The 18,879-nt window shown below is 40.3% G+C and overlaps 1 protein-coding gene across 3 annotated transcripts in view; it reads left to right on the forward strand.

Annotated features, from left to right (window-relative positions):
• The window catches only part of LOC104140173 (ephrin-A5), a 212,363-nt gene that overhangs the window by 188,215 nt on the left and 5,269 nt on the right, over positions 1-18,879 (forward strand). For 2 of the 3 annotated variants that reach the window (XM_068925440.1, XM_068925441.1), the window contains 2 exons: positions 15,571-15,636; positions 16,033-16,113. In XM_068925440.1, coding sequence (XP_068781541.1) covers positions 15,571-15,636; positions 16,033-16,113 — 147 coding nt within the window. The remainder of the gene's footprint in view (positions 1-15,570; positions 15,637-16,032; positions 16,114-18,879) is intronic. The other variant, XM_068925442.1, reaches the window with a different exon arrangement.

Consider the following 18,879-nt stretch of genomic DNA (forward strand, 5'->3'; position numbering starts at 1 on the left):
TGCACACTGATCATTGTGCTCTTTTTTGACTTAAGCATCAGTGAAAATGACACTGATTTCAGTGTATCTGCATTTGAATGGAATCTTTGTTTAGGCTTTGGGGACTGATCTGAAATGCACCTGAATAGGTGCATTCTCAAAAATGAAAAAAACCCTAAAAACAGAGTAGATACAATGTAAATTACTCTGTACCTGAATTGTAATATGCTCCTTCGAGCTTGTTCTTCCTTGGCCCCTGTCCAACAGGAGGTAAAATAAATAGATTGTATATTACAGGCCATATGTCAAAAGTGCTTAGCATTCCCAATTAGAGTCATAATTTTAGAAGTACTTAGCTGTCACTTAGGTATCCAAATAGTTGGCCAGATTTCTAAAATGCTTTGCACATGAAGCATTGAGTTCTTCTGAAAAGGTGATCTCTGATGTGGGTTGTAAACATCTTGAGAGCTTGTCAGTAGGTTGTTTTAAATAGCATGGTTGTGTTTTACTAGGGTTTGTGTGTGTGCGCGCACTTCTGGGCTTTTTTTTTTTTTTTGTGTGTGCGAATACAATACCCTTGTCAACTGGAACACCATCTCTGCTTTTCCATTAGCAAGGGCTAAGTTAATGTAGTAATGTTAGCTGTTAGCTCTTCTTTCCTTTTAACCTGAAGTGCAACTGTTAGCTTAGAAATATATAGAAGAGTGATGGTAGCGTTGATGTCGATGGAAACTGACTTCAAAGTACAAGGCTTCTGCTACGTTTAACTAGAGCTTTAAACAGCTATCTCCAGCAAGTGCGTGTCCCTAGGCGGTTAATGCTTTAATGAGCTGGCAACGGTCTAGATGGGGAAACAAGTAAGGGCAGGAGCTGGAGCGTTGCGGGTGCTCAGGTACCCTTAGACTCATTCCACCTTGCTCCTCTCTGTGGGACGAATGTACTCCATGGCTCAAAAGTAGGCTCTCCCTTGGGGCTTTTGTCATATGCTGGGTAACCTAGCCCTGCCATTAAACTTGATGGGATTCTTTTGGGAGTTCACGGGCGGGTATTTTATAAGCAGTCGTTGTCTGAGGTGGGAAAATCTTAAAGAAAAATAATTCTGAGTCCGTTCTTTGTGTTAGCAATAACCTGTCACAAGCTGTTGATGAACGCAAGCTGTGGATACAGTCCTGTGAATCCCACCTCCTTCCTTGCCAAGCAAACACAATTTCTGTAGCTCAAGCTGGCAGAAGCTTATCTTTACAAACTCCGTCACTTCTCTTGGAGATGGTGCCCACAACGTGTCATTGCTTAGGCTAGGGCTGAAAAGCAGACCTAATGAAAATGTTGTGTGTGTCTGGAGTTTTCCAGTCCTTGGTGCAGCTGTGGCACTTACTCTCCCTGCTGCGCTGCATAGCACACTGGCCATTTGTTGGCAAGTTCATATTTCACACGGCAGGGAATTGAAATGATTGAACAGACAGGCGAAGAGTTTTATTTGCAGTAGCCTGTGTATCCCTAGACTCTGATTTGGCATAAAACATCTGCTTCATGATCTGTTTCAAGGCCAGTTCCCTTCCGCCAGCAAAGGTTACGACTTCAGGCAAGCTGTGCCTTCGCTGGCAGGGAGAAATTTGCCTGAAGACTTGATTTAGTCAGAATCAAAGCATCCTGCCACAGAAATCCTTTTTTCAATTACTTCTGAAAAGGCGACCAGACGGTAAATATATTAACATATTACGTAGTGAGTAAAGAAGCCACTGACTTCTGTTGTATGGGCTTTTTTGAGAAGTTGATATAATCAGTATCTGTGTGCATGTGTGCATGTGTGGCTGGGAAGGAACGCTCCCAGTTACTCTGATGGTTAGAGATGTGATAGATAGTCTGCATGTATCTGCCTGACTCCACTGCAAATGAGCAGAGTCAACAAGTTATTGCTTTCAGCTACAGTTCATGCATATTTTCATTTTGTAAAATTAAGTACGGTAATACTGACGTACTTTCTATTATATTCTTAGTAAGTAGGCCCTGCATGATGCAATGTTTGGAAATAAATTAATGCATTATGTCTTCCTTGTATTTTGTGGTGGGGACCTAATTTCAGAGCGGTTTTTGTCTCCTGCCGAAAAAGTCCATTTTTTGGGAAGACTGATACAGATTTCTTTGCAGGAGTGTCAGCTTGATCCACACTGACATATGTACAAATGAAATCCATATTTCTTCTTGCAATAACATAGTTAGATTAGACCTTTATTAGAGTGAGCAGCATATTATCATCTGTGTGCTTCACTGCTATTGATGCACAGTCTTTGCAACATATGGCTATTTCTCCTCCTCCTCAAAAAAGAAATCCTTTTTCCAGCTTAAAAAAATAGTAATTGAATATTTGCATATCTCCAAGGAGCCACGCAGGTTAAACTCCGCATTCATCTTCTGCAGTTCTTAGGCCGCTTTGGTTTAAGAGTAAGAACTATTGCTTTTATGAAGTGCCTTTTTCTATAAAGTCAAAACCTCACAGCAGTGCACAGAAAGCCAGTGGTATAAAGGAGCTAAGTAGAGTCTTTAATAGAGAGAGCTAGGTTGTAAGTGTTTTTGTTCCTACAGAGCAGATAGATTTGGTTCCATCTGTTCCATATTCATAACAAAGGAGCTCACTTGCAGGAGGACTGACTTCCCGGGAGTAGCATGGTAATGATCTTTTCACCACAGAATGAAAGGATCTGAAAACGGTCACTTCAACTCTGCAGAAAGCAGCCAGCGCTGATAGCACTTCAGACCTGCTGTTTTCCTACAACTCAGTTTCAAGGTGCCTGTTTCTTTGAAATTTCTTTTAAAAAAAAATAAAAATATAAACCTTGAGCTCTTCTTCTCCCTGTCCCGGTCAGTCGCCCTCGTGAGGAGTTCAGGCTTTTGTCTCAAACAAAAATAGAATGACATGTTACATATACGGGGTCAGTTTTTCTTTATTTGATCTTGGTATTAAAGGCAGAAATGAAAAATGATTTACTGCCACTCTTGGTTGTGTTTCCTGAACTTTTTGCGCAGTCTCGACGTTCTCAGTAAGAGGACTCTGTGGACGGGAAATCTGAAGCGCACAAAACGTGTGCGCAAGTTCCTTGCTGCGTTTCGTAATTAGGATGCTCCAGTGCCAGCTTTGATTACACACCTCGTGGGCTTTCAAAAAAAAAAAAAAAAAAAAAAAGAAGATCCAAGAAGAAAATATTCTCGTCTCCACAGGCTATTTCACAAAGGGAGAAGGGACAAACACAAGAGTGTACCACAAATGCTCTTGCTTGGTTAAAGAACAGATTATGCAGTGACCCCTAGAAGGTGAACTTAAGGCTTTCAGACACTTCAAAAATGAAATGGGATCACAGAGCTAGAAGGAACCTTCTGTGTCATTGGCTTTACCCGTGCGAGTCTTAGGAAAAGGGCCACAACCAGCCCCAGATTTATTGCTGTCCTAGCTGGAAATCCCGTGTGGAGTGCACTGAACCCTGGGTGGGGGTCTCCGTGCTCCCGAAGGGGTCGTGCCAGAGGCAGCTGTAAGAGGGGAGGGGGCAGGTCAGCAGCCCGGCGGGGCCTTCCTTAGCCTGTGCTGCCGCAGCACCCGTGTGGGCATCCTCATGAGCTAGTGCTGGCTTTCCAGCCAGCCGCATCAGAAATCGCAGGTGTTTACGTGTGCTTATGCGTCTGCTACGTTTGTTTACTTAAGACTCCAGATCAGACAGTACATTCAGATTTACACTTACCTTTTTGTTGCTTTCCCCGCCCCCACGCCCCTCAAAGTAAGGTATTTGATCTCAGAGGGGTTTTCTGTTTGAGTGTCTTGGGGTTTTTTGTTTGTTTTGGGGTTTTTTTTATTTCCGGGTTCTGTGTGTTTTGCTGTAGTAGTTCAAGGAGAAAATACCTGCCTTTCATATAGCTCTTTTCTTTAAGCAAGCAGGAGTGTATCCAGGCTTCTTTGGAGAAAGCAGGTGCGTTGAAGCTGCTTAGGAACGTGAGAGGAAGGAGGTACCTGGTGCACACTGGCACGCAGCACTCAACAGCTACTGGCGCTTATGTGGAGTGCAGCTCTTTATTGAGATGGATTAGCCAGGAACAGAGATTCAAATGTAAGCAGATCGTCATGGTCACAGAATGCGCGAGAGGGATTGTACACTTCGCTGGCAGGTTTGCATTAATGCAGCCAGACCTTTACCCAGAGGAGACTGGAGAGACCACGCTATGTGAGAGACACTTAATTGTGGCAGTGATGGATAATGTGTGGTTGAGAAGAGTTAATTCAGTGGAGATTTTTGCCCGTATCTTTTGAAGTGAAGTATGTGTCAGCAGGGAGGTGTCCAATAATTGTGTTATCCCATATTATTGTCCGTATTTATAATTGCAGATACACACGGGAGGCACCGTTAAAAACTGCTCACAACCTGACTTAGCAGATTTCCTTAACTGCTTAGCAGGTAAAGGACAGACGTGCTAGCTTGCAGTGGGGAGATGCTTGCTTAGATCAGGAAGCATCAGGTGTGAAAGACACTTTTGTGGAAGAGTAGTGGAAGAATACTGCTGTTTTGAGGGAGGCATTGTTACAGCATTTGCCTTTTCTGTTGGGTTTATGGAAAAGATGAGGAGATACCTGTGTGGCTCAACAGTCCAATGAGGTATTCTTTGCTTTTAAGAAGTGTTTTCCAAACCACCAGGGATTTTGAGTCCCGGTTGTGGAAGAATGTATACACACATATATCTAGTTTTGAGTTCAGCTGGGTGTGATTACTGGAAATAGGGATGATCTTCCTGTGGTATACGTTAATTAAAAAAAAAAAACAGCGTGGAAGGAAATAATAATTTGTGGCAGAGTAAGATGAAATGTTAGCTGTCCCATGGGTGTTTCAAACTTTCCCACAGTCAGTTGTAACAGTCTACAGTTCTTTTCTGGCATAGGTGAGACATGTCAAATTCCTGACAAGGCCACAGTTCTGCTTGAAGTGGCTGCAGTGGTAAAATAACACTCATGTAGATTGGCTTTTTTTTCAAATATGGCTTTCTAAGAGTGAGTGTGACCTGTAGCAGTGCACACAAAGCAGACAGGTGAAATAAAGAAGCAGGGAGCTGAGAAGCTTAAAGACGACTGCTATGGCCTGATTCACTGGACAAATTTCTGTCAGAGGGAAGACTTCAGCTTAATGTGTTCCAGAATTTTTCATGGAAGGGTGACAAGTTGAAGGGTTAAGGAAATCCTTTTAAGGACTGGAAGAAAAATTTCTGGCTCATATGGCAGAGTGATTGAAGGTTCAATAGTCCCTCTCCAGGACTTAAACAAACTGGGAATTCACCTGATAAAGATGTACTGTTATTAATATACTGCTGGCATCTGTTATTTAATTCGTACTGTACTCAGCCATGGGCTGGGACCCCATTATAGTTGGTGTAATGAAACGGAAGGTTTTTGCCCCGAGAATCTTTCCTTACTTGTCAGAAACAGCTTGAATTACAGAGGACTATTGTGTGTTTTATAGACTTTATCCTTTCTGCTGCTTATCTGATCTTCATCCTGCCCAATTTGGATTTATTTGTATAGAAGCTAACTATGTGCATTAAGGCATTTTTTGTAAAAGCTGTGTGGAGCTGCTGGTAGACCTTTCCTGAAAGAAAAGACCTTTCTGAAATCTTTTGGGTGGTGGAATCTCTTGAAACGGTACATTTGCATACTTCTGGACACGCACGTGCCCTCAAACACATTCAGACTTGTATTATTCTCACCGCTTGCCTTTATGTTAAATACCAGCAATATACAACCCCCCCCCCCCCCCGCCAAGTTCCTGCTTTTTTCTAAATTTCCTTTGTTGCTAAGGCAGTTTCTTGTAGATCTCTCTTCTTCCTGACTCTACTACTTTTTCCCCGAGAGTGACATAAACACTTTGCTGCTTTGGTTGGGTGAATCAGCAGAAGTAACTTTTCCTGTCTAGGTACTTGTCACGCTTCCAACGCAATGCAACATTTATAATTGCTTTTTTGTTTTTACAAACTGACAGAATTTACACGTGTAGCATAGGAAGCTAGAAACATTTCCAGATAGGTATTTTAAAGAAAGTTGCAAGCGCATGAAAGCAGAGCCGAATGGAATGCTCCTCTTGGTTTTAATTATGGTGTCAGCAGTGGTAGAGCTAGACATGGGTAATATGAAGTCCATTAAAGTGTATGAGGTTTAGTAACATGATACAGTACCCACAAATTCCATGCGGGTGAGCATGTTGCTTTAAAGATCAAAAAGAGAAGGTCATTACTAACAAGACTGTAATGTCTCTTCAAAGGATTTACTTATGTCTAGTTCTTAGAGATGGAAATTAGCAAAATGGATAGCCTGCTTGAAGAAAAACATGTTATTTCTAGTGATACCAAGGGAAAATCAAAGTACAAAAGCGCTTATGAAAAGTATGAAGAGGATATATTTTTCTCTAAGTGCTCAATTTGATAGTATTAACTTGTTTTATTAGCAATTTACTCTAATACAGTCTTAATGTTGTACAATAACTGTATTTGTTTCTGTTAATGCCACTGAAAACAGTAATGAGATCTGTGGCTTTTATTTCATTCTAGTTAATAATAACGTTTGATGCAACAGAGAAGTGTGACATCAGTCATTTATATTGTGCTAGTGCGGTAATGTTGGCTCTTATTTTGTAGGACATAATATAGTTTGCGTTTATGGAAGAGAAACCCATATGAGAGAAAGGCCTGCAAATATCTCATGTGGGAGCAAACACATGACCTGTTCTTCATCTATACCTCCTTATATTTCACAGGAGCTTACGTGCAACTAAAAGTCCATTCAAAGTAGGATATGCCTTTCATTTATTTCCAGCTGAGCTTTGTTTGTTTTTTAATGAGAAGAAGCACTGCAGGGGCAAGGCAGATTCGCTGGGAAGCTCAGGCTGCAGTCAGATGACAGCTTTGCCCCGGTTCATAAACAAACATAACTGTTCTTGCTCTTACAAAAAAAAAACCTTTGTGAAGCACAGCTGAGCTAGGTTGGCCCACATAGGTGGGCTTGTTTCGGGGGAGCAGCTCAGAGCGAGTTGTTTTCCACAGCTGAGACGTCTGTCGTCGTCGTTCTCCGGAAGGTTTGAAGGATACGGGCTGCCCCGCATCGAGGTGATTTTGTGTTGTCTTGTACTCAGGTGGACTCTGTAACTTGGGAGGACAGATGATAGCAATATGGCTAAAATGAACCTTTGGACTTGATCCAGCGTGATGCTGTCAGCCTCGTGTGAGCCTTCAGCTTGTGCTCAGCTCGGGAGATGCCCAGCGCTGAGGGCCGGGGCTTCTGGATGCTTTTATAATCTGCAGTGAAAAAGTCTGACTGCAGTATACCGGCCATGCGGTAATCTAACAGCAGAGCAGTCTTGTCGTTAAATCACCCTCTAGAGCAGATAAGGGACCTTCCTGAGAGAGACAGATACGGGGCTAGACCACACTGAATCCCCACTAGAGGGAATGTTGGACAAATGGCTTAATTAAACTGGGAAATTCATGGTTTACGTCTCTTACCGTACAGAGTTTGATTTTATTTTAAATGGCTTTCTGTATGAAAAACCTAATTTCAATCCATACGGCCTTCAACCAGATACCTAAGGTGCAGTGGATTAAGAACTGCAAAAAAAAGTGTATCCTTCCTGGCCAAGCAGTTGAAATGGGACAGTTGAGTCAACATTAAATGCTAACGCACAAAGAGTAACTGTGTATTGCTTTCTTCCAAGAACTCTCACTAGAATAGCATTTGTTCTCGCATGTGTCTGGCAAGTCATTTCCATTTCCTAGGCTATTTTTAGTGGGTCTGAGAAATATAGTCAATTACAATGTAGGCCATAATAACCCAGTGTTTTTACAGCAGTGCAAAGCAAGTGCAAATAAGATGTTAGGAAATAAGAGCAGTATTTCATATTCTGTCTGTTGTGCACGTGACTTCTAACAAGTCTTTTTCTCTGTTGTTGTGCACTTTGCGTAGTGATTTATATTTTGCCTAAGTGGCAGAATGCTACTCCACGCACGTGTGTACGTACACACACACGGAGATACGAGTAGAGAAATATGATGTCGTTGCTTTTACCTTCACTGCCTTGAGGATGCAGGAGTAAAGCAAAGTGTGCATTGGTATTGGGCAGGCCTTTAATACTTTGCATTTAAAAACTTCACTTGGAAACACCAGTTGTCTCCACAGTACTATTGCCTGTATTAAACCATAGCTAGTATTGTGTAGTTTTTATATATATATATAAAATATATATATACACATATATTTCACTTTAAGTAATTTTTCAATTTTCAAGTGTTGTTGGCAGTCCTAGATCAGGTTCTTTTCCAGCAGAGATTCTCTCTGCCTGGTGGCTTGAGATTTCTCAGGCTTTAATTTGTGCTGTAAGCTTTGTGTGTGATCTCATCCTGACTAAATATAGAGAGGTGGTGGAATGGGTAATAGCAAACGTGCGAATAAGTTTAGTCAGAATTTACTCGGGAAGCATGCTTGATTATTAGTTATGAAGAATGAGTAAGTCACGAACAGTCAGTATTTTGCTTTTCCCAGAGTGGAGTCGTGTTCATACTACCAGAGCACAACAACCTGTGCTGGTATATTGGAACGGAAGACGAGATATGCATAGCCTTTCTTTTTTTTTTTTTTTTTTTTTTTTTTTTTAATTAAACTCAAGGATTGGTGAAAGTCGGGATTTCCCTAGGACCAGGATTTATCTGTTTTTAATTTTAGATTTTAACGCTTACAAGGGGAAGATGATCTATAAATCCTTTCAGGGAGTCTCTTTTTTAATTAATAATTGTAAAGACTCTTCCGTTGTCCTTAGATATGGGCCTCACTTCATATATAAACACAAAGGAGTGTTTTATTGATTCATTAAATTCTGGCTGACTTTTTCAGTCGTACAGTTTATGCAAATTTGTAACTTTTTTCAATCTACATTGTGAGAAGAATATTAATAACTAATTCTGCATTTACCTGGCTAATTTGCATACATTTGTGTTGTATGGTAAATCACATGAAAACCTACAGGGAAAAGGCTCAGCTCTTCTAACAACTAATAGGCTATTTTTTTCTTCTGACTTGCACAAATTGAGAAATATTGCCTGTGGCAAACATAATGGAAAACTGCATTTTTAATGCTCTCACATATACTCGTTCCTTTACAAAGAAAGGAGGAGATGACTGTTCTTAAAAATAAAACTTTCGAAAGCTTTGTAGCTGACACAAGGTTTTGGCTGCTAAAACACTTCTAGTTGGTGGAGTTATGTTTTGCAGGTTACGTGAGGTTCCCTGGATATTGGGTTTGACTAATGGGAGCGGTGTTGCACCTGAAGGGGCTAGCGTCAAGTCAGACCTGTGAATATTTTTTCCTGGAGAGATTGTCTGTAACTTGTGGGACTAAGAGAGTGGAAGGATTGCCTAAACGTGAGTTTCTGCTTTACAGCACCCATCATCCTGTGTACGGTGGTTGCTGCAGGTTCCCTTTTTTTGATGTTTCTCCAGGTGATTACTATAGTGCAGTCCTTTGGATGGGATAGCAAATGCTAGGGGTTTACTCCAGCTGTATGCATATGGCTTATCCCTTTAGAAGGGTAGGGGAGAAGTTGGGAATTAATTCCCTATAGACTTTGCAGTAGGCAGCTCTCAGCGGCTGGGATTTGTGTAACGCGCAGAGGTTGCTGCTGGTAGTATCTCTGCGACGAACTGAGGTGAGATGTCAGTTCATACTGAAAAAAGACCCTGGTTGTTGGCCCTGTTAGCAGAGCACAGAAGAAAACGTTCATGTAAAGGGTGAGTGCGAGAAATCACAGTTCTCAAAACCATGGTGGGAAATAAACAGACTTGTCTCTTCTCTATAGGCTTGTTTCATAGACGCTAGTTTATAATTCTTCAACAAATATTCCAAGTGGACTGGTGAGAGCAGTTTGAAATTCGAAATAGTAAGAGAGTGCATTTAGTGTGCATCTGCCGTGTGTTATGGCAGGGCTGTGATGAAGACACAGGGGAGGAGTTTTGTCCTGCTGTAGGAAGGGAAGCTCCTCTGTCAGCGTCCCCCGTTCTAACAGGAAGGTGCCATTTGGGTGACTTAGAAAAACGGGACGCGATTTGTATACTGAACAGTTTCAGTTTTGCTGTCTAATAGGGCCCATAGTGGATTGTGGCTTGAATATTAAATACATTTGTAATGCTAAATGAGTATTTGAATTGCATTCACGATTTTTTTTTTTTGATATCAGTCAGTTCCCTGACTTTCATTTCAGTAAAAGGTGCAATGTTATAATTAGAAGGCTAAGAATGAATTAGGAGACAAGCAGAGGAAACCGCTGATGACGTGAGTATCAGCAGATAGGATGGCTGAGACGCTTTCTATACGCAGCCTCCAAGTAACATGCTCTTCAGTTGGAAACTGAACCTCAAATAGTTGCCAGCCGAACTGCTGCCTACCTGAGAAAGGAAAATATTTCATTGCGGCTCCTGTCGCATGACCAGCAGGTCTTGAGAACCAGCTTGCTTTTGAAATTTTCATACCTTTCCTTCTTTCTGCATTTTACATTTACTTTTTTATTAGCCCGTTTTGTAACTTGATTGGGCCATGTCTTGACAACTCCTTTAAGGAGATTTTGGCATTTAATGTAATAGTTCAACTGCATGTCTGTTGGGAGGGGAAAAACTGTTTCTGTGTCCGTTACATTTTGTTTTCTATCTATGGTTCTCCAGTAGCTATTGAAAAACTCTACTAAGCCTTATCCTATCTGATTAAGGGCTTGAGCTGCTATATGTAATATATTAATAATATCCAATGTATTTTCTAGTAGAGAACTGCTTGAGAGCGGGATGGAGGGAGCAGGACTTTTATTTCCCTATTTAAATATAGCTCACAAATACTGAAATATTTATGGTTTGGCTCTAGATGAGGAAAGAATAATTTCCTTGACTCTCTTTCCTTTCCTTACAGGGTATAAAAATGGTAGCCAGAAGTGGTTCAGAGAAGAGAAATTTTGTCATCTACTTTTTCTTTATGTGCCGTTGTTGGATCCAAATTGGATCTAGTTCTGTAAGCAGGAGTAGTTTTTGCACGTGCTTTTTTTTCTAGTTCAGCTGAGTGGAGACAGAATTTTTGCCTCAAGAATACAGAAATCATGACTTGAATTTCTCTCGAATCATGGAATTTTCTATTTAAAAAAGAAGAGAGAGAGAGGAGACAGAAACAATTATTTTTATGATCATTGAATTATTTTCATATATCTTGTGATTTGAGAGGGATTTAATGTGTGTTTTCTTCTAGCCCCAAGTCTTTGTGTAACTATGAAGCCTAAAACATGTTCTTTAAACCATATAGACCCAGGAGATTCTCATGAGGTTGCTCATTGGGGCGGGGGAAGCACAGGGGGGCAGTGGGGGAATATCATCAGAACTGTAATAAAATCATAGGAATGGGCAACATTATAAAGTTCCCCTTCTGTTTTTCATTGTGAGTCTTACTGACTGATTCTTTTCTGCTCTCTTATCATTCATGGAAAAAAGAGGGTATAACCTCTTTTGTTCCTTATACGGGATCTTTTTTCAAAGGGTTCTTTTTGTTGTGCAACAAGGTTTCCATCACCCTTTTTTTCCCTGGGAATTTTTCCTTTTGAAAAGGAAAATGTTGCTCGGGACAGGGTTTCATTAGCATCCGAGGCTTCCTGCTCTCAGAACGGGCTCCTATTTTATAGCTAATATCACCTTTAAAAGAGGCAAATAAAAAAGCTATGTAGAGGCTAACTCAGTTTTGTGCAGACAGGAGAATGAAGTTTCTCTTTGTACTGCCCAGAAAGGACATCTCTTCTTATAGAAGAGCTAATTTCAGTAGAATATAGCAACAAGAGCAATAGTTTAGTTGTGAAGGGACTTTAACAGATTGCAGCTGGTCGAAACCGTTTCTCTTTCTCCTTTCCAGAGTTCAGAAACTTTGCTGTCTTACAAGCACGGAGCAGAGTCTCAGGGAGTTTGTCAGAGTCTGCTGCATTGAAAATCCGCCTTTCTTGGAAAGTGAAAGAGCTTAAAACCGCTGATCTTTCTGTTACCGCTTTGCTCTTTCCTACCCTTTAAGTGTAGAAGTCAAGATTTGATTTTTTTCAGACACTATCAATTTGATAGGAGATTTTTGGTTCCAAAAACCAAACTGATCCCAGAATTTGTCATGCGAACCTCTGCTTCTGATGGGTCCTGGCTGACACATTTTTTTTTTTTTCCTCCAGAAAAAAACATTTTTAGCATTTATTGCCAGTAATATGTGCAGCTTATCCTTTCCTCTGTGTTGTTTTTGGTCACTTAGTGTTTCTCTGTAGCTGTTACTCAAAACTCCCTCTTTTAGGTCACCCTGATGCAGAGTTGTGTGCTCTGTAACAAAAGGTTGTCATTAAGGCTGCTTTCCTGTAGAAGAATAGGATTTCAGCCTTCAGCCTGAGTGCAAGCTTCAAGGCATTGACTTACCAAAAAAACAGATATAAGGAGCAATGTTGGCTTTGCCTAGCCAGGAGCAAGTCTGATGTTCCTAGTGTTGAGCATTTAGAGAAAAAAGATCTTGGGGTTGTCAATGAAAGAGGGGAGGAAAAAATTTTCCAGTCCTTGCTATCTTATCCTGGACACCTTAATCCGAAAGTCAGGGTTTTCACAGAACGATGATGAACACATTGCAGAATAAAGAGGAGAGGGAAGACAACAGAACAGTACTGACAAACTTGCTGCAATGTCTGCGTGAGGAGGACGGATGATACGAGCCATCCTGACTCTGCCCTTTGGGTGATGCATCTAGACTTAAAGTGAACGCTATAACTGGTCAGTGGGTTTTTTTGGTTTTTTGTTTAAGATGAAAAGGAAAAGGAGGAGGGAGGGAGGAGAAGGAGGGAAGAAATAAAAATGGATTGCAGTCACCCAGCTTGGCAAACAGTTCTTAATTTCTCGGGAAGGCCAGAGAGCTTGCAGTGTTTCCCTTCATCACCTCCTCCTTGGTGGCTGACCAGATGCGAAAGCAGAACAGTAACTCACTTTATTATTATTCCTTCCTGAAGGAGTAAAACACTGCAGTGAAAGAGGAATCCTCCTAATTTTACTGCAAGCATGAGAGTGCGTAATTTCCTTGGAAAAGAAAAAAGCACTTTTTCATACTTACCACTAAAATTGTATCAGTTGCTAGGATGATGAATTAAATGCAACTGTTAGGTTGTCTTCAGCTCACAATACAACATACAAGATGCAGAGCCTTGTATGTAAGGGCTGATAGAAAAAGGAGCTTTAAACAGGGAGCAGATTTTTAATATTTTTCTCCCAAAAAACATAGTGAATTACAAGTTGTTGTTTGTATATTCATATAAACTGTATATATGGAGAGCATTCATTTTCTGTTTTTCCCCCCAAAACATTATCCGATCCGATCCAATATCATGGAGCTGGCATTGACTAACAAAGTGTTCTGATAAATAGCAGTGAGCCCAAATACACTCGTTTTATGGGTGTAAACAGCAGCATGTGATCATCAAAGCTAAATCTTGCCTCTGAATAAATGTGTATCTTGATGCACTTCTAAAAGAATTTCTGAGCAGGAAAAATCTCTTAGTGATGAAATTACTGTACGGTCTCTATTTTGGCTGGTGTCGGAAATGTTATTTCCACCTTTATATTAATAATGTGGTAATAGTGTAGAATTCTCAACTTGCAAGCAGTCCACAAGTGCCTGCTTTTAGTCTGGGCTAAGCGGTTCGCCCGTTGAGTGTATGCAGTCAGGACCACAGAAAGGACACAATTTCCTGAACGTAACCACGGAGTGCAAATATTGTGCCCTAAATAACATACCAGTTGCTGTAAATGTCAGTAGAGGGAGTTTTTCTGATTTTGATTTAGTAAGAGCCTACAGCAAAGGCAGCTGTTAGCACTTCTAAACTGCTTGTCGTTGTGAAGGGGGGAGCATCATTTCTGCACACTTTTATCTTTTAATCAAAAGAAGGAAACAACCTTTCAAGTACTTCCCAACAGGTGCAGAAGCACAGCATTAGCTCTATTCGACTCTGACTTTGTTCCTTTTTTCGCCTGTGTACTGAAATTGCGAGTCCTTCCTAGGAAAAAGCTGATGCTTGCCGTGGAAATGCATCATCCGAGAACGGAGGGAATTCATGTCGAGTTAGCTGAGGAGCCCCTCAAGTGTGAGCTTAGCACGCAGACAGGAAGTGCGGGTTCGTATGTCCGTACATAAATCATTTTTGTTAATTGTCACAAACCAGGACAGAATTAATAAAAACGGATGATAAACAAAACAAACTCCCTGCCAGCCCAGTCATCTTTCTGTAAATTCAGGCAGCTTGCAGGAGTTGTCGTTTTCAAGAAAAAGCATCTCTTGCTCTGTCTTAGTATGTAGCTTTTTGAATGATGGAGTAGGCCGTGCAATGAAATAAAATGACTTTGCAGTGCTTCAGGCAATATTTTCAGCCATAGCCTCTGAGATTTTTTGCAAGGGCAAAAAAAAAAAAAAAAAAAAAAAAGCATATATATAGATGATCTTTCACAAGGGAAAATTTGTATGCCCAAATCGAGTGCCTCAGTAGCCAGCGTGCGTGTTTAGCATTGGACCAATGTACAAATTAAAAATTGCAAACATTGATGAAAGCTGCCAAGGTGACTTCACATTAGCAGAAAATACCCTCAGGGATGCAGTCTGTGGTGGCAGGCAGGTGTATTTCACTGTAGTCACGCGTTTCGAGGCAAGAGCAGTTGCTAAAAGTAAGGAAATGTTCATGGCAGCGCTTGGTCCTGGGGAAATAAGTAAATGCCGACCATAGTCATCTATGTATTCTCTTTTGTACAGCGCTAGACATGTTGTTTCCCCTTCCTTGTTTTCTTCTTGGACAGTAAGTACCCTTATAATGAAAGGCGTTGAGTGGCCAATGCCGCGGGAGGGCAGACAGAAGGAATGAGCCGGGTTTAGTCTGTTAGCTAGGTAACGTAGGGAATCCTGTTTTTACTGAAGCGAGATAAGTGTTTCTGCAGTAAAAGCAGATGGACTAGGGAATACGGGTGCTGATTTTTTCGGTAGGATTTCACTATGTGTTTCTGCTTTCTTGGAAGTAGATGCATAAATTTTTAGCAGTCACTGTCATGTTGTGTGGGTTTTTTTACATCTCTTTTTTTGGTTGCTAACACCAACGGCCTAGCATTTCAAGACTAGCTTCTCTGCAAGTAACTCTAATTATTCTAAAATGTAATTTTTCAGAGTAAACACCTGCATTACAGCAGAAACCATATTAAACAACCTCATGAGAAAAAGGTGTGGAAGGGTGAAGGGAGATAATGAAACTTTTGAGAATATCACATGCTTCACTTGTCTCTTGTAAAATAATCAAGAAAGGGATTAGAGTAAAATCGGATCTGCAGTTCTTTCCCCACTTGTGCGTGATCAAGCTGCTTTGCGTACTTGAAGTCCATACATACGGAGACTGAAATGTGTTTATCCCTTCAGATGAAGGGAAAATAAAGGATGTTTTCTTACAGGACAAAGGCTAATATGCATTTTTTGTCTCTTCCTCTTCTCTTTCGTTCTTCCCCCTTTACAGCTTCTGCGATCCCAGATAATGGAAGGAGATCCTGTCTAAAGCTTAAGGTCTTTGTGCGACCGGCAAGTAAGTTCTTTACTTTAAGCTTTTGAGGGTGGCTTTGTAGCGCATGCTTTACTGTGTGGTCTGGTAAAGAGCGATGACACTTTTTTTTTACTGTTAAATCTTGTGTATCTGTTCGGTACAGCAACATTTGTGTTATGATTTTCATCATATTTTCTTATCATTCTTCATAAAGCTTTGTTTTAATTACATAGCAATTGCTAACTTGTTGTTTCTTAAAATGTTGTACAAATGGAAGACTACTGGCATTTGGACAAGTGCCACAGACTTTAAAATATAAATATACTTATTTTTATATAATAAATAGAGAGAAAAAAAGATAGAGAGAAAAAAAGGAAAGTGGGGAGTTTAAGGGTGTCTCACTAACATATTTGGCTGTTATCTCTATTTTTGTTATAGACAGCTGTATGAAAACTATAGGTGTTCATGATCGTGTTTTCGATGTTAACGACAAAGTAGAAAATTCATTAGAACCAGCAGGTTAGTATGCTTAGAGAATCTCTTTTAACCAATGCGTCTATCCCTCTGGTGCTTCCGTACTTTCTTTCCTCCTCTCTCTGCATGCTTTGCATGGTAGAATTGCTCTGCTTTTGCTCGTTTCTAGCAGTGCTAATATCGCTTAGGGTATACTTCCTGTATCCTTGTTTAATGCAGGGGAGGAAAAACGTTGCTCTGTTTGTCTTTTGGGTGACGTGGTTTAATAAAAGATGGTGTGTGCCGGTGTAAAATTTCCGCCAGTCTCCTGAAGTCACTGGCCCTTCCATGCCAAACACCCAGCATGTTGGCAAAGCGCTCGATTTACTAACAGGGCCCAAAGTTTTAGACATCAAGACAATGCGTATACTTTGTTTGTCATGGGGTTTCAGAAGGCTTTCAAAAACAACGGGACCACTGCTTGTTTAACGCTAGTGCATGACAGGCATGCAACTGATAGAGTTACTGTTTAAGTAAGAAGGTTAGTCCTTTAAAAATATATACATTTTCATGTATGTTTGGTTAGGCGCAAAGTATTATATTTTACTTTTACACACGCATACACACAAGCACATATATAAAAATTCCCGTTCAGATTTTACTGGAGCAAACTTATGCTAACGTTTTGGGATTGTTCTCTCCCCCCTCTCCCCCCTTCTTAAAAAAAATAAATAAATAAACCAACACACACATACACAAAACAGAAAAGCCTCACCTGCCCTGGGCAAGGTTAGGTTAACTTCCCCTACAAAGCTGTGCTCCTCTGCGTGGAGAGTGCCTCTATATGTTTGTATGATTCACTTCTGTGACAGGTAGGAGCATGTTTAATTCTAGGGGTGCAAGTAATCCCACTAACTTCGATGGGATGGCTCATGGCATTAAAATTAGATAGGAAAAGTATTTGCAATAGTAATATTTATGTGTTTGTTTTATATATACCTGCACACTGCTCACACAGTGTTTGTATTCAAGCCTCAAAAATTAAAATACGCAGTTAAATAAAAAAAATTATACCAGAAAACATTTACACGTAAGTACCAGTTAGTACATACCCTGAAGAACAGATTACCAAAATCTCTTTTTGGTTATTTGAAAGGGGACTTTCCCTTTGGTGTGAAGCAACATATTATTTCTTCTTACGCTTTGCTACCCTGGATTATACTTGCTGATCCTTTAAATAAAAATCATTATTTAGGCAGGAATATAAATAAGACTTTAGCAACCTACCTAGTTTGAATGATTTACCTAGGAATATACAGCAGATTTCATTATTTTTCTCGAAGAGGATTTTCAAAACTCTCCTAAATATTTTGATTTTGAGAATCTAGGATATTCTCTAAGCAAATCTAAGTGCAAGCAGAGCATGTTTATCGTGGAGATGTATTTATGCTTCTATTAATACTGTTGTCCTTCTAGAGCGGGAATTTAGGACAATCATTCCATATCTCTAGATACCCTATGAACCTAGACACTCCATGTGCTCTTTTACGTTCTGTGGTTTGGTGGATATGGGCTAAATACTATGTATCCCTCCTGTTTATTGGTTTGCAAGTAAGATCCTCATCTGAGTAATAAAGGCACGATTTCAGTGAACTTACTGAGCGATTTTTTTCGACAGTGCTGATCACTTCCTAATTGAATGATAATACCTAGCTAGCACTGTCGCAAAAGCTTATCATTAGAAAGCATCAGGCGAAAAAGGGAACTAAAATCATACAAAGAACTTGCCGCAAACTGAGATGAAGCAGTGTGTGTGTTAGCAGGGGAAATAATACCCTTAATAAGATACCCAAAAGTTCCAGTTTCTTGAGATGAGTGTGTATTTGCGTTGTTATTTGAACCAGTCACCGTCAGATAATCAGTCATTCCCAGGCCTGCCAACTGCTGTCACACTTACCTGTTATTAGGCTGTTAGACTTCCAGCTGCCTCCGTGAATCTTGTTGCATGTGATCTGTGCTGTGTACTAATTTACCTGTCTCTGGCATGCGTCTTCTGTGTGTGCCCTCTCACCTAGCCTGCCACTACCTTCCCTTACAGCAGACAGAAGAATTGGGAGGCAGGAGGAGTGATGTTCTGCAGATCACTCGCTATAACCATTCCTCTAAAAAATCACTTGTTGCGTGATTTTAGAACCTTTGTAATTTCACTGTTTTTGTTTAGGAAATTGTGGGAAGCTGATCTGTAGAAATCACTCTTATTTCAGAAGTCGTGAAAGTAATCAACCTTTTTCCTGTCCTCCCCTTCTCTCCCTATTTAATAATAAAAAGTCCCTAAACTAAAAATTGTAGCTGTGCATATCGGGAAAAATTATACTTGAAGCATATGATGTAAAGCTATGTGATCTGGAAAATTCACGGCTGTCAAAATAATTTTTTCTAATTACTGCTAGCATTCCCTCTCTTTAGTAGTGACCTTCCAGATTTTACTAGTGAATTTTGTCCTCCTCATCACTTGCCTTCTCTATTAAAACAAGCTAAAACCTTCCCCCTAAGTATTTAAGGTTGTGCAGTGTTATAACTGTGCACCTCCAAGGAAAATCATATTTGTAAAGTGTTTTTGAGAACTACACATGAAAAGTGTGCTCTAATATACAAGTGCAAAGAGACCTTGGGACTGCCTCGACAGAAAACCCAGATGACTCCTTGAAAAGAATCCCTTAATGTTACATGAAAATGAATTCTGCTGTGAAGAATGGCTTTATAAAAATGGCACTGTAGAAGAGCTCCATATTTTTTATTTAAGAAGTCGTCCTTTTAATTTAGGGCTTTTTT

Source organism: Struthio camelus, chromosome W (genome assembly GCF_040807025.1).
Source record: "Struthio camelus isolate bStrCam1 chromosome W, bStrCam1.hap1, whole genome shotgun sequence".
Taxonomy (NCBI): domain Eukaryota; kingdom Metazoa; phylum Chordata; class Aves; order Struthioniformes; family Struthionidae; genus Struthio; species Struthio camelus.